General features: G+C 47.7%; 1 protein-coding gene across 1 annotated transcript in view; it reads right to left on the reverse strand.

Moving 5' to 3' along the window:
• Positions 1 to 236: 236 nt before the first annotated feature.
• Positions 237 to 15792, reverse strand: part of LOC100519166 — a 110521-nt gene continuing 94965 nt past the window's right edge. The window contains exons 8-16 of the mRNA XM_021081021.1: positions 15271 to 15341; positions 14386 to 14473; positions 8647 to 8778; positions 6867 to 6931; positions 6388 to 6418; positions 3513 to 3557; positions 2094 to 2146; positions 1825 to 1944; positions 237 to 501 (exon numbers count right to left, since the gene is read on the reverse strand). Of these exons, the coding sequence (XP_020936680.1) occupies positions 1864 to 1944; positions 2094 to 2146; positions 3513 to 3557; positions 6388 to 6418; positions 6867 to 6931; positions 8647 to 8778; positions 14386 to 14473; positions 15271 to 15341 (566 nt within the window). The 3' untranslated portion in view covers positions 237 to 501; positions 1825 to 1863. The remainder of the gene's footprint in view (positions 502 to 1824; positions 1945 to 2093; positions 2147 to 3512; positions 3558 to 6387; positions 6419 to 6866; positions 6932 to 8646; positions 8779 to 14385; positions 14474 to 15270; positions 15342 to 15792) is intronic.

The following is a 15792-nucleotide window of genomic DNA, read 5'->3' on the forward strand; positions in this document are numbered from 1 at the left end:
AAGTATGAACTTTGGAGTTCCTTACTGAACTGAGACTTGGTGAGGGATAAGCGAGGGAGGGAGTGATCCTGGTGGACACTAGGGCACCTGCCTTCCAACAATTCATGAAGCGCTGCCTCTGCTGAGGGTGCTTTTCTATCTCTGTGTGTATTTTATTTTATAAAGCAGGATTCTAAAAGCAGCTGTATAGATAAATACAGTGTAATAATAAATTAAATTTAATAAGAAACATTTTATTTCATAAAGACAGAACATAGAGATAAATATTGAACATATAGAACATATAGAGAAAACTAAAAGATAAAACTAGGGATATAACTAATACACTAAATCTATGCAGTTAAACAACGGAGATTATACTAAGTGAGGTGCCCTAGGAGGTGAGCATTGAGTGAGGCTGCTTCTGGACTTATTTAGGTGGAGGTCCTGATGGTATGGATGTGCTGAGGCGTAGGCTGGGGGTGTTCACATCCAGGTTGTCATTGATGCCAAACTGACAATCTGTAACACAAAGAGAGGTGATCATTTAGGGAAAAAACTGATTTTTATTTATTTTTTTATTTATAAAAAAATTTTGGCTATACCCTCAGAATGCAGAGTTTCCTCAGCCAGGGATGGAACCCATGCCATACCTGTGACCAGAGACAGCAGGGACAAGCCAAAACCTTACCCCACTGAGCCACAAGGCAACTCCACAACACTGCTTTTTAAAAATGTAATAAAACAAGCTGTGTTTATGTTATTTAATGACAAAATTGGAGAAAAAACAAAAGGAACAGAAGTAACATAAATCCTGCCTGGCAACCCATCCCAAATGAGCACTGCAATGAAGTGCCACCTCATGCTGCTTTAGTGTGACTTGGACACACATAATATAGTATCTACAGAAGCTCCAGCGCAGGTTGTGAAATGGGGCCATAAGGTGACCGAGACCTTACAAGGGGGCTGCAGAGGCTGAGGGACCCCCAGGGCTCAGGCACCTCCTAGGCAAGCAGGGATCCTGCAGCTTCCCAAAATGATACCAGGACCATGAAGAGTCCATAGGGATGCAGAGCAGGGACAGGTGAGTTCCCTGCTCACAGAGCAGTGGGTGTCTGGGTCTTCTTCACCCTTTTCCCAGAAGTCCTGAGACTGGGCAGGTCAGGGCCACTCCTCCATTGCCTCACATCACCTGGTGATTCCCTGGGGGGGGAGGCTCCCTGGTAACTTGAGGGGGTGGGGATTGGCACTGCAGGGATGGGTCCTGCAGAGGATGTCGGACCACTCCAGTGGGGCTCTTCAAAAAGAACACACTGGGGAGTTCCCGCCGTGGCGCAGTGGTTAACGAATCTGACTAGGAACCATGAGGTTGCAGGTTCAGTCCCTGCCCTTGCTCAGTGGGTTAACGATCTGGCGTTGCCGTGAGCTGTGGTGTAGGTTGCAGACGTGGCTCAGATCTTGCGTTGCTGTGGCTCTGGCGTAGGCTGGTGGCTACGGCTCCGATTAGACCCCTAGCCTGGGAACCTCCATATGCCGCAGGAGCGGCCCAAGAAATAGCAAAAAAAAAAAAAAAAAAAAAAGAACACACTGGGAAGAGCCCCTAGTGAGTCATGCACTTGATGGCCCTACAGCGCCCCTCTGACTAGCAACCTCAGGGGCTCCTGGGATGGGGATGTGTTGCTTGGGAGGTGTGCTCATGGCATCCTCTGGATGGATTAATACCCTCCTCTTTTCTCCACTTCGTGGTCACACACAAGGGCGGCCACACAGAGTTTTGTCTGGCTTTCTGAAAAACCAAAAGGAAGTTGGGCATGCTGTGGAGAACAGGCGCATCTGTCTCCTCACCTTTGCACCCCCGGTCTGCCACATCGACACTGCCTCTTCCTAGGTGTGCTCATCATCGGCATCGGAGGCTGTCCCCCCAAATGCTTTTCTTAAACGCAGGAACAGGGAGCGTTTCCGCTTCTGGGAGGAAAAGTACAGTCTCTGAGACCAAATCCATCATGGTAAATATCATAAAAGGATGGAGAAGGAGTGGGAAGACTTACAAGGAAGAGTCTACGGGTGACACAAAGAGAGGAAAATGAAAAGATGTGAAAGAGGAAATAGATTACCCGCTTAATTCTGCTTTCCTTGTCAGAATTCTCGTTATCTGCCATGTAACATTCTGTGTCCAGGGGCAGCCACCAGGTTGGGGAGGCCATGGGAAAGGAAAGGGGTGATTTAGAATCAAGATGGAACCTCAGGACCATGATGCTGCAGGGAGCTCAGTCTCGGGCCCCTTTCTGTCCTCACCTCCATGGACCTCCCAGGGCCTCAGCTGGTTCACATCTACAGTGGAGAAGGTCTCTGATCCCCAAGATCCTGCTGCAGCCCTCTGCTTCCCTCAATGTGACTTGGAATAAGACCTGTGTCTTCCTGCTCCACACACAGGCTGCATCTGTCCCCATGAACCTCGGAGCATGCCCTGGCCTTCCTCCAGAACCCCTGCTTCCGACTCCCTCCTTCCTCATTTCTCTCCTCTGATTACTGCTCATTTCCTTCCTCCAATGAGGGCAGGGTGGAAGAAGGGCCATGGCAATGTTGCCACTCTCCAGGCAGTCAATGTTTCTCTTAACCAATCGATGCCACCCAGGGAGTTCCTGGCATGGGCCTGATCCTGTGCTGGCACCTGGGGTGACCTGAGGTATCTGGCAGAAGCTTATTGCTCACAACACCACCCTGACTTTCCCAGCTCCTCAGAGAGGATAAAAGCACAATCAGAGGTGAAGGAATGTATCCAAATTCCTTGCCCCAAAATGAGCCAACAGGCATCTACATAAACATAGGGTGCCTACCAGGATTTGCCCTTAGACTTGGAAGGACAAGGAGGGATGAGAGCTGGTCAGGCCTGAGGAGAGGACATGGTGTGCACATGACTGGGGTGTGGGGAGCAGGGCCAAGGCTGCCTGGATGAGCGGTGGATTCTCAGGGAACCAGGGGTCCCAGGCCCTGCTGCCCTGAGCCTCTGTCCTGGGCCTGGTCAAGCCCAGGAGACCAGGTGGATGGGTCTGTGGGAGCAAGTGTGCAGAGAAGCCCAGCCTCCCCTTCACACATTCCTCTAGACTTCCTTCTGGTGGGGAGGGTCCCCAGGCAGGTGGACATGGAGCCCTCCCTCAAACATGATGTGTGCATCAGCACATCAGCCTTGGGTGAGCTGTCCAGGCTGAGATGAGCTGAAGGAGGCTGGAGCACATCCGTGATCCCAGAGACGTGCTCTATAAGCCATCCTACCCTGGGAGTGCTTTTACGTGAGGAAGAAAGAGCAATGGGATCCTGAAAGTGCAGACAGAGTATACTTCTCATCCACCACCAGACACTTGCTCCAAGAACTTGGGTCTCCAGTGTCAAGCGACTCGCAGAGTTTTGTTGTGCCCTGTCAGCTTATGGTTTTCATAGGCAAATTTAAAAACAAAGCCAAAATCTGCTGTAAGGGATCCCCTCCAGCTGGGAACCTGAATCCAAGCTTTCACCCTTGGCAGTGTTGTTCCTACCTTCATCTTCGTTAGTGATGCTGCCAACGCTCTCCGCAATAAATTCTGCAGAATCATAAACATGAGCAATAATGTTATAAGGAAAGTTGCCCCACCCATTTCTCCCCTTCCCCTTCAGCTAATGCTGCCTTCCAAGGCATCCCACTAGTCCTCTCTCCAGGTGCTCACATCTCCCCTGGGCTCTGTGGAGCAACAGTCCTTCAGTAAGACATCGATCACAGTTTCAAACCTTCAAGAAAGAGATGCTGAGAGAAGCATCTGTCAACCTCTCACTTCCACAGGTCCATTACAGCTCTCCCTTTCAAGCTGACCCACTAGAAACTCCAACACTTATGGGCACACTTGAAATATGGCTAGTGTGATCAAACCATTGGGTGTTGTGTGTGTGTGAGCATGCTTCTTTTTAATTGCTTGAGTTAACCACAATTTGAACTAAGTTAAATATAAGCAGGCACTTCTGGCTAGTGGGTACCACAGTGGACAGAGTGGCTCTAAGAGCTTGCAAGATGAAGAAGAGACAACCAACCACCCTCACCTCACTGTTCATTCAGAGAATTTGGACGACCAGAGGGGATCTTTCATTTGCAGGTTATCTTGGGCACTTGGACCCATGCTAGGCATTGTGAGAGTCCTTGGGGACACTCTAACAGCAGTGTCAACAACACTCTGACCTGGGAGGAATTCCCAGCAGGGCACCCCACTTTTTGCCAGTAGTGAGGAGCATGGCCCAGGGCACCGGTGCTGGACAAAACCAGAGAGAATGGGCAGAGGGGAGGGAGGGATGCATCACTCTTTTCATGATCCCATCCTTCTCACCCCTGAGCCTGGAAGACCCAAGGAAGGCAGTGGCACCCCCTTACGGGGTGAACAATTTGTACACTGAAAACTACAGATCATGGCTGAAAGAAATTAAAGAAGGTGCAAGTGCTTGGAACGACACACCATGTTCATAGACTGGACGGTTTAATGTTGTCGACATTTCTCTGCTACTGAAAATGATGTACACATTATACTGCAACAACTCAGAAAACCTCATGCCATTTTTTGAGACTTGGAAAAGAAAATCCTAAAATACATGTAGAGCCCCAAAGAATAAAAAGATGATCTTGACAGCAAAGAACAACAATGGAGACGTCTCAATTCCCAGATTCAAAACACACTGCCAAGCCACAGCAGCAAAAACATCTACCCCTGGCATCTAAACAGGAAGACAGACCAATGATCCATAAGAGAAGGACCTAAAAATAAACTCATATATGTATGGCCAAATGATCACTGCCCAGGTTCTAAGATTCCCCAGTCAAAAAAGTATAGTCTCTTCAACAATCAACAGAATGAAAAGGCAATGTATAGGATGGGAGGAAATACTTGCAAATATTGCTTCTGGATAAGGGACCCATATCCAAAAAATATAAGAAACTAACACTCAATTAAAACAAAACAAATACACATGCACACACACAAACCAAAAAAATGAAAAACAAAGACTGTGGGCAAATAGCTGAGTTTAAAAATGGGTAAACACCTTGAGAAGATATGACCCCATAGAAGCTATGATGGTGATCAAATATATGTGAAAATGTATGTTGCGCTCAACTGGGACTCTGTGGTTAAGAGGTGCAAGCAACTGCTTTGGGAGTGGATAAGCAATGAGATCCCACTGGATAGCACAGGGCACGATATGTGGTCACTTATGAAGGAAAAGACAAAAAGCACTAAAAAAATTACAACTTTACTGGAAGGCTGATTTCCAGGAAAAGCATGCTAATAAATGGATTCACAAAACACTGCTCTTAAAGAAAACCCAATATAGAAGAACTTACAATACTGAAATCCTACCATTAAAAACAGCCACTATCATTCATATCATGGTTGTTCTCCAGGCTTCATTTTCTACACGGTGTGTGCAGCATGTGCCCTGATTAAATGTACAGCCACACTAACAAGAGTCTTACAACATGAGGGACTTATTTCATGGAGAGAAACACAGAGGGAACACAGAGTCCTTCTCACCCAGGTGGGCAGCAAGTTTGTACAGTGGTGCCGGACACCAGGATGAGGGTGAACTCTGAGCTCTTACTTGCAAGATCGCCTGGGTGTGTGCTACCTAGGGTGGTCAAGTGTGAGAATGACAGTGACACTGTCCAATACAAGAATACGCCTCGCCGATTCCCATCTGCTTTGGCCATGTTGAAGCGATGATGTCAGCACTGACAGGGACCTTATAAGATGCATAGCATCTACAGGACCTCTGGAGACCCTGGTATTACCAGGCATAGACATGGAGCAGGGACCCTTCCCCGTCAGTGCTCCATGACTGACAAAATCCTGGCTGAGAGAGAGGTGCAGGTCAGGGGTCCAGGCACTCCCATGGATAACCTGGCCTGGGTCCCCATTTAGATTTTCCATGTAGGAGGTCAAGAGCTTGGGCCAACTGTCTCTGCACCATCTCCAGCTGAGCAAGGGGAAACTTAAGCCAAACTGGGAACAGTGGTGGTGAAGGGAGAATGCATGAATGTAGAGAAGTTGTGCAGAAGGGATGGAAATTGTGTTGGGGAAATTCAATGGTTGTCATGTCCATGTAAATATGAAATATCTCATGAGGAAAACACCACATGTGCTCGCACATGGACCTCACTCCCTGTCCCTCATAACATGTAAAACCCAAGGCATCAACATGATATACTTGTGTCCAGGGCATGGACATCTTGGGCAAAACTATGAGTGGCGAAGAGCTGTATGCTCTAAACCCCCAAGTCTCCTTCCAAAAGGAACCCAGGATATGGAGGCTCTGCAACCAATGTCAGCAAGGAAGCCCCACATTCTACTGCACCAAGATTGTTTGTCACTGGAGAGATGATCTCTGAATACACACCGCTTCTGTAAGGCCACTCGTACAACATGAGCTGGAGAAAAGAAAACAGTGTGAGAATCTAAGCTTCATGGGCTCTATGAACAAAGAATATTTCATACTATTTCTTTTCTCAGAAAGCTAAATGAAGCTTTTCTTGAGTCCATGGTCCCAAAGAAAACAGAGATGTCATTTGTGAGAAATGCTTCAAAATTTCCTGGAAGACCTAAGTCTATTTTGACCGAACACTAAAAAATTCTCTTTCAAGGAGGGTAATACTCTGCAGAAAAAATGCTCCCAACCACACATGCAGTGTGCAACAGATGCTGTTGTACTGAAAATAGCTTTTACAGTCAATCACTGGGAAAGGCATTCAGTCATCCAACCCAGGAAAAAAGTATGTCTCCATACTTTCAACTGTATAGATTTTCACATTTGAATTTGATTGAAAACAAGGAGAAAATGAAGCTATGCTTTTATCTCAAATAATAAAAGGCACTTACTGAGGGGTCAGATGGAATATCTTCTGAGCTGCTGTACTCCTTCACCAAAATATGCCGAGGGTGAACTGGGAGAACATAGAGTATGAGTCATGATATTGGTGACGCTGCTCAGGAACTATTCAGGCAGCATTGTTGGGGAGTGGTGTGTGAACCCAGGGAGGGAGAGTAAGGATGAGGGTGATTTTGAAGCATGGGCACACATGCTGTTGGCTGACCACTCTGGTGGGATGAGGCTGGCCAAGGGGAGGTTCCTTGACATAATGAGAAGGGGAGCTTTAAGCTTCCTAGCCAAAGCCAACATACTCAATTCAATGTAGGCAATTTGAAAAGAGGTAAATTCCAAATTCATGTTCTGGGGAACCTCCCGCTGTGGCTCCGTGCGTTAAGGACCCGAAGCTGTCTCTGTGAGGAGGCAGGGTCGCTCCCTAGCTTCCCTCAGGGGCCTAAGGATCCAGGGTTGCTGCATGCTGCGGCGTAGTGTGCACATGTGGCCTGGATCCGGTGGTGCCATGGCTGGGGTACAGCTCTGGGTGAACCCCTCCCCTGGGAACTTCCATATGCCACAGGTGTGGCCACACACACATAACAAAACAAAAACAAGTCATGCCATGTTTCAAGGACAGAGTCCAATGACTCCTCCAGCCTATTTTAAATCCCGTGGCGACTCCCGCTACTTCTTGGAATGTTCCAAGACCATTTTTCATCTCCACACGGTCACATGCCCTGCTTCTGCTCAGCACAGTGTGATGGCACAGGTATAATATTTATCCTTTGCATAACTGTTAACTATACAGTTCCGTAGCCTTTTTGACTTCCACACGCTTTTCTACCCATCAACACTACCTACACCCACACCTTTGTCATCCTACCCGACATGACCCATCACAACTCACCTTCCCCTGGCCACCAGGCCTTGGTAATTCCTGCTTCTGCTATATGAACGTGCCTACACAAGTAGTATTACACGGTATCTGTCTTGCTGTGCACCTGCCTTATTTCACTCACCACAATAGCTTTTTGTAGTGTTCGGTCCACCCATACCCTAACGTATTTCGAGCTTTAACTCCACTCTGCGGCTAAAGAGTAGCTCACTCGGAGTTTCTTTGGCATTTCATTTTGCCAGTCCTCTCATTCATCACCACATTCATCAAGGCCTTTTGCATAATGCCCATCTTGGGACTCCTGGGAGAAACAGGCCAGGGAGCATTCGGGTACGGATTTCTCTGTGCTATAATGGTGAGAAATCACATTGCACATCTGTCAAAGGGCAGAGCTTATAAGAGCACCAAGTATGACTCCTAAGGCAAACTATTAGTGTTCTGCTAATTGGAATAAAGGTACCACCAGCATGTGATACACTGTCAATGGCTGGACCTGGAGCGGTGGGATTCGGGAACCGTCTGTGTCATCTGTTGGACTTCTTTGTCCACATAATCCAGGTCGAAACAATGTCTAATAATTTAAAGACACCTGGAAACACGGCTTCCCTGAGGGAGACACAGCAGCTAATGTCCAAAAGCCAGCCGTCATCGACACCCTGGCTAGAGATCATCTTCACCCTCCAACATCAACCGGCTGTTGAGATTTCAAAGTCGTTTTATTTCCACAGGTATATAAACACTACCACCTGACTAAGTATGTTTCAACTTGGACACACACGCACGCACGCACGCACGCACGCACAAAGGATACCACAAAATACTTCCGAGTTCATTCGTATACAGGGGACCCTAAAGAAAAATTATTCTTGCATGCACCGAAGGAGAAAATCTCCACGTACCTGTCCCCGACCCATTAGCCCGTTGCATTCGCTGGTGGAGCCAGGAGCATAATTTTCTGATGCAGCCAGAGGTGGATCTTTGTGACATCTGTCGATTGTTCCTTTGGATCCGGAAGCAGCATCCTATGCAATCTATCACAACAGGGAGGACTGCTGACATCTTGCTGTCAGAAGACCGTAGGGAAATTTGTACTCATTTATTCCATTTAATCTTTTGGTCCCCTGGCTCACCAGCTGCCCAGGAGTGCTGCCTGGATCAAGGTCAGACTTAGAAGGATCATGCAGTTTAAAACAACCAACAGACAGGATTTTTGAACAACCACCTTTGTTTAACTGAGACCTTCTAGAAACACAGCAAAGTAAGAGTGATCGTGCCTGATGGTCTGGTTCAAACACATTCAGAAGAATCATGAACCTGGGGAAAGGGTTGTAGATCCCTAAGGGCCTCGATGCCCTGTTCTACGAGGTGGAAATGGTATTCTAGAAGGCTGACTTTTAGTATGATGTTATGAGGACGACTTCATGAAGTACGGGTAACATTTTAGAAAAAGGAAGGACGGGTGCCTCGTCAATGCTCCGTATGCGTTCAGCCTTGAGTGATGGCAAGAGTAAGCTAGACAGTCAGTGGTGGCTGAAAACCAAAGGGGGTAAATGGATGCCTCAAGTCGGGAAGGGTGGAAGCTTATTCCCCAGCATCTTCATGGGAACGATGCTTCGCAGCTCATGGACAGTACCTATTTTCATCTCCTCTGATACTCAGTCCTGTTGAAGGTGAGGAAGTGCAAACAGGACCCACATGAGGGGTAACCAAGTGACAGTCCAAGCGTCACAACAATGACGGGTGATGAATCTGAGGCAGGTGGACCAGACATATTAATTAAGACAACGAACCCGGAAGTTATACGCATAACTCTAGAGATAGCTCAGAGGGGTAGAAATGAGAAGAAAAACACAAGAAGGAAAAATGCAGGAGACAAAGTGAGCGAGCCCATCTGAAGGAACAGCCACTCGGGGGAGCAATGTAAACTTACCTTAGGAACAGTGATTGAGATTGCCCATTCCTAAAGCATGAGCCGTGAAGTGAGAGCGTCACACTGGCCACCACGTACAAACCTCTCAGGCCACAGAGCGACAGCCTGACCATGAGGCAAGAAGTGCACAAGCACATTACCGTGGTGACGTGTCATCGTACCACTTTCAGAGGGAAGTCAACCCCTGCACAGGATGGGTCCAACGGCTGCCGGCAGAGAGCGTGTTTCCATGGACAAGCTTGGCTTTTCAGAGGAGCCTTGTCATTTCCGAAACGGAATCTCAGGCTCCCACAGAACCCTCTGACTAAGAAAATAATTTTCTATGAGAGAGAACGACCTGTCCCCCAGGAGGAGTTGAGAGTGAACCTTGCAGGGTGAAGAGGCCAAAAAGCCAGCATGTGCAGAATTTAAGGAAGAACTACCCCTCCATTTCTACTCTTCCTGAGTCACTAGACATTTGCCAATCAAACCATTTCAAAACGTGAGATTTAAGGTTATTGTAACCAGGGTGAATGTTTTCATGTTTCATGACGACTGCTATTCTGCAGTGTCCTATTCAAGTTTGCTGCTCACAAAAATTACTATTTTTGATGCACATTGCAAGTAAGTCTCCAATTTGTCACATGCTTGTATCTTACTACAGTTACTCGTACATACAACCTGAGGAAAGTTTTCTTCTTTTGCCAAAAAGAAAAAAAAAAAAAGGAAGAAAGAAAAAGAAAAAAAGAAAATCAGTAATTATTTCTGTAATTTCTGGCTTTGAGAAAGAAAAGGAGGAAGAATATTGTGACCATTATTCACACCAAGGATTAACGGCGCCCTTAAGAAAAGTTCCTCCTACTTAGGAACGTGAGCACAGGGGTTTCAAGACAAATTTTTCTATTAAACCATTGTGACTATTTCTAGACATGCATGTCAAAGGGGGCAATCGGTTTTTCAGGAGGAGGATACAACTTTTCCCCTAGAAGTTACGTACGGCCAGAAGTGTCCCAGTCCAGTCATAAAAGGAGCAGAATGTTTTGTAAAGCACACATGGTAATTTATGTCTCAAGTAAAAATCTCAGAACATTTTGGATGGGATAGTGATGGTGCACCAACGATTCATCCATTTAAACAGATTAGACTTACGACGTGCCTATTTATCCAAGAAGGAACTGGTAGGTGTTTGCTGGCAAAGAGGGGCACATTCAATTTGCAACTAAAAGAAACTTGTCAATGTCCAATTATTGATTTCAGTAGTGGAGAATTAACTGAGTTCGGATATAGATTCAACTTGCCATGTAGATTAGGCATTCCTTTGGCCAAGCCCTATGGTGGATTTGTTTTGTTTGGGGGTGGGGTGGGGGGCGATCTTCCTCTAGTCAGATACTACAAATGTTTTGAAAAGCTGGTGACTATCGATACTAATGCATCAAGATAAATGATGTAAAAATGATGGGACAGGGCCAACTTGGAGAATATCACCGCTACATGCATTGTATCATGAACAGCCTAGCCAAATCCTGCTGCCTATAAAGAGCATTAGCCACCATGCTTATGGAGTGCACCTCTGTGTTCCCTCCTAATTGCATCCTATGTTGGAACCCCAACTTCCAGTGGGATGGTACCGGGAGGTGGGGCCTTTGGGAGGCAATTGGTTTATGAGTGTGGAGTCCCTCTAGGTGGACTAGAGCTCTCCCCTTTTCCTCTTTGTTCTTTTTTATTTTTTGTCAGGTGAGGAGGATGCATGAGAAAAATGACCCTGTGTAAACGCGAAAGAAGGAAGACAAAACAAGGAGAGGCGGTAGACAAGGGGATGGGCAAAGGCCCTGGAGTGCACACGGGTAGCTGCAGAGGGCCAAGGAACAGGAGGAAGGCTGCTCTCCCCAGGCTTGCAAGGAGACACCTCCCCCAGTGTTCACTCCAGGGGAGGGGATGGCCTTCCTCTTAGCCACTCAAGCAGGGGTCCAAGGAAGAACCCAAAGCATTAAACATCTGGGGACCAACCTGAGCCAGGAGCTGCAAGACCTCTGCGCCGAGAGCAATAAAACATGACTCAAGGAAATTAAGGAGGAGTCAAAGAAGGGCAGACATAGGCCACGCTCCTGGCTTGGAAAAAATGAATATCCTAAAAATGGCCGTTCTACGCAAAGCAATCTACAGATGCAATGCCATCCCTATCCGTGATCGTTTTCGCAGAACTAGAACAAAACCGTCCAAACATTTACACGGAACCTAAACAGGCCCGGAATGGCCAAGGCAATCCTGAGGAGCAAAAACCAAGCAGGAGGCACACCTCTCCCAGACTTCGGTCAATATTACAAAGCTACGGTAAGCAAGACAGTGTGGCAAAGGTACCAAAACCGACACACAGACCACTGGAACAGAAGACAGAACCCAGAAATAAACCCCAAACCGACGGTCAATTATTCTTCAACAAAGGGGGCAAGAATGTCAAGGGGGGAAAAGACAGTCTGTTCAGCGCGTGGTGCTGGGAAGCTGGACAGCCACATGAAAATCCAGGAAACTGGAAAACAACACCCTCAAACCGTGCACAAAAAGAAACTCAAAACGGCTTAAAGACTTAAACCTAAGACAAGACACCATCAACAGCAAACACAAACAACGACCCACTTGAAAAATGGGCAAGAGAACTGAATAGACAGTCACCCAAGGAAGATAGACAGATGGCCAACAGGCACACGAAAACATGCTCAACACCATGAATGATTAGAACAAGGCAAATCCAAGCTGCTAAGAAGTACCACCTCGCACCTGTCAGAAGGGCCATCATTAGTAAGGCTAGAAATTACAAATGCTGGAGAGGGTGTGCAGAAGAGGGTACCCTCCCACCCTGTTGGTAGGAATGTAACTTGGCACAGCCGCTATGGAAAGCACCATGCAGGGACCTCGGAAAACTAAATATAGAACTAGCATGTGGCCCAGAAATCCCACTCTTGGGCGTATGTGGGGACAAGACTTGCCTTGAACAAGATACAGGCACCCATGGACGTTGACGACAGCGCCGAGTGTCCAGTGCGGCACTCCTCACGCTAGCCAAGACGTGGAAACCACCTAAACGTCCACCGACAGATGAATGGGTTAACAAGAGGTGGGATATATACACAATGCGGTACTCCTCAGCCGTGAAAGGAAGGAATTAGTGCCATTTGCAGCAGAGTGGATGGAACTAGAGGCGCTCATCCTAAGCAAAGTCCCTCAGAAAGAGAAACACCAACCCCACATGATGTCACTTATATCTGGACTCTAAAACACAGCACAAATGATCCTTTCCACGGAACAGAAACTCAAGGACTTGCAGAAGAGACTTGTGCTTGCCAGTGGGGTCAGGGAGGAAGTGGGATGCACTGGGACTCTGGGCTTTAGGGATGCAAACAATTGCATCTGGACTGGCTATGCGATGAGAGCCCACTGGATCGCACAGGGATACAATATCCAGCCACTCACGAAGGAACGTGATAGAGGATAGTGGGAGAAAATGTAAGCATGTATATGGGTGTGTCTGTGTGCGTGTGTGCACGCGTGTGCGACAGGATCACTTTCCTGCACAGCAGAAATTAACAGAAAAATTTAAACCGAGTGTAAAGGAAAAAATTAAAATCATTTAAGAAAACTTAGAACTTTCCTGGAGGGGTAATTCTAGGAAAAGTATGCTAATGAAGGGATCTTAAACCCAAAACGTTGATCTTAAAAACCAAAAATAGAACACATGACAATACTGAAATCCAACCACTATCCATCACATGACAGTTTTTCTGCAGGCTTCATTTGGTGCATGGGCCTTGAGCAAAAAGGATGTCTGCCCTCCCAAGAGCCTTACAACAAGAGGGACTTACTTCATGGAGAGAAACACAGAGGGAGCACGGAGTCCTTCTCACCCAGATGGGCAGCGAGTTTGTACAATGGTGCCGCACACCAGGCTAAGGATGAGGGTGAACTGTGAGCTCTTACTTGCAAGGTCGCCTGGGTGTGTGCTACCTAGGGTGGTCAAGTGTGAGAATGACAGTGACACTGTCCAATACAAGCATACGCCTCGCCGATTCCCATCTGCTTTGGCCATGTTGAAGCAATGACCGCAGCACTGACAGGGACCTTTTAAAATGCACAGCATCGACAGGCCCTCTGGAGACCCTGGAATTCCCGGGCATAGACACGGAGCAGGGACCCTCCCCGCTCCGTGCTCCCCACGAACGACCAAGTCCTGGCTGAGGGAGAGGTGCAGGTCAGGGGTCCAGAGCGTCCCCATAGGGAACCCAGCCTGGGTCCCACTTTGGCTTTCCCATGTAGGAGGTCAAGAGCTTGGGCCAACTCTCTCTGCACCATCTCCACCTGAGCAACGGGAAAATTAAGCCAACGTGGGGACAGCAGTGGTGAGGGGCGAATGCATGCCTATAGGGGTGGTACGCAGAGGTGATGGGATGTTTCTTAAGGAACGTTGAGCGGTGTATTTTCTGTATAAATAGGAGAGAGCTCATGAGGAAACAGATACTTACACCACATGTGCTCACACATGGACCTCACTCCCTGTCCCTCGGAATGTGTCACAACCCAAGGAATCAACACAAGAGACTTGTGTCCAGGGCAGGTGCCACCAGGGCATCACTATGACTGGGAAAGAGCTGCCTGCTCCACATCCCAGACTACCCCCTTTCCAAAAGGAACCCAGGATCTGGCTGCTCTCCAACCAATGCCCGCAAGGAAGACCCACCTTCTTCTTCTTCACCCCGATTGTTTGTCACTGGAGTGGGGCGCTCCAAAGCCATGCCATTATTATTAGTTGCGTCATCGGCCGGCATCTAGTGCAAGAAAACAGTGTGAGAATCTAAGCTTCCTGGTCTCTATGGACATGAGAATTTTCATGGTCTTTCTGCCCAGCAAAACCCAAAAGGGAAACACTCCTCGAGTCCACGGTCCCAAAGAAAACACAGAGGTCATCCTGGACAAAGGCTTCAAATCTTCCTGTAGGAATTCTTATGTGTACTTTGACCAAAACCCACCAAATTCTCTTGCAAGGAGGGCAATTCTCTGCTGGTAACATTGCTCTCAGCCGCACTTCCAGTTTCTAGAGGCTGCTGTCAATTTTTCAATCAGTCATGCATTGGGAGAGACATTCCGTCAACACTCGTCCAACCCAGGAAAAATGTAGGTCTCCACTGATTTGAACAGTGTAGACTTGCATAGTTGAAACTGACAGACAAAAGGAGGAAATTGGAGTTCCCGTTGTGGCACGGCGGAACCAAAACTGACTAGAAAGCATGAGGCTGCAGGTTTGATCCCTGGACTCGCTCAGTGGGTTAAGGATCTGGTGTTGCCATGCGCTGTGCTGTAGGTCACCGACTCGGCTCACATCGTGACTTGCTGTGGCTGTGGTATATGCCGGCAGCTGTAGTTCTGATTAGACCCCTAGCCTGGGAAACTCCATGTGCAGCAGGTGCAGCCATTAAAAACCAAAACCAAAACCAAAACCAGAGAGAGAGAGGGAGACAGAGAGAGACAGAGAGAGACAGAGAGAGACAGAGAGAGAGAGAGAGGATAAAAGAAAAATTGAGGAAATGAAGTTATGCTTTTATCTCAGATAAGACAAGGCACTTACTGTGCAGCCACTTGGAGCCTCTATTCCTCCTGCGGTGCTGGGCAGCCTTTCATGGGAGCCCGGGGTTTCTTCTAGGAGGACACAGATGGAAGGGTCATGATATTGGTGACGCTGCTCAGGAACTATTCAGGCAGCATTGTTGGGGAGTGGTGTGTGAACCCAGGGAGGGAGAGTAAGGATGAGGGTGATTTTGAAGCATGGGCACACATGCTGTTGGCTGACCACTCTGGTGGGATGAGGCTGGCCAAGGGGAGGTTCCTTGACATAATGAGAAGGGGAGCTTTAAGCTTCCTAGCCAAAGCCAACATACTCAATTCAATGTAGGCAATTTGAAAAGAGGTAAATTCCAAATTCATGTTCTGGGGAACCTCCCGCTGTGGCTCCGTGCGTTAAGGACCCGAAGCTGTCTCTGTGAGGAGGCAGGGTCGCTCCCTAGCTTCCCTCAGGGGCCTAAGGATCCAGGGTTGCTGCATGCTGCGGCGTAGTGTGCACATGTGGCCTGGATCCGGTGGTGCCATGGCT

This window comes from Sus scrofa, unplaced genomic scaffold (assembly GCF_000003025.6).
Source record: "Sus scrofa isolate TJ Tabasco breed Duroc unplaced genomic scaffold, Sscrofa11.1 Contig1164, whole genome shotgun sequence".
NCBI classification, from domain to species: Eukaryota; Metazoa; Chordata; class Mammalia; order Artiodactyla; family Suidae; genus Sus; species Sus scrofa.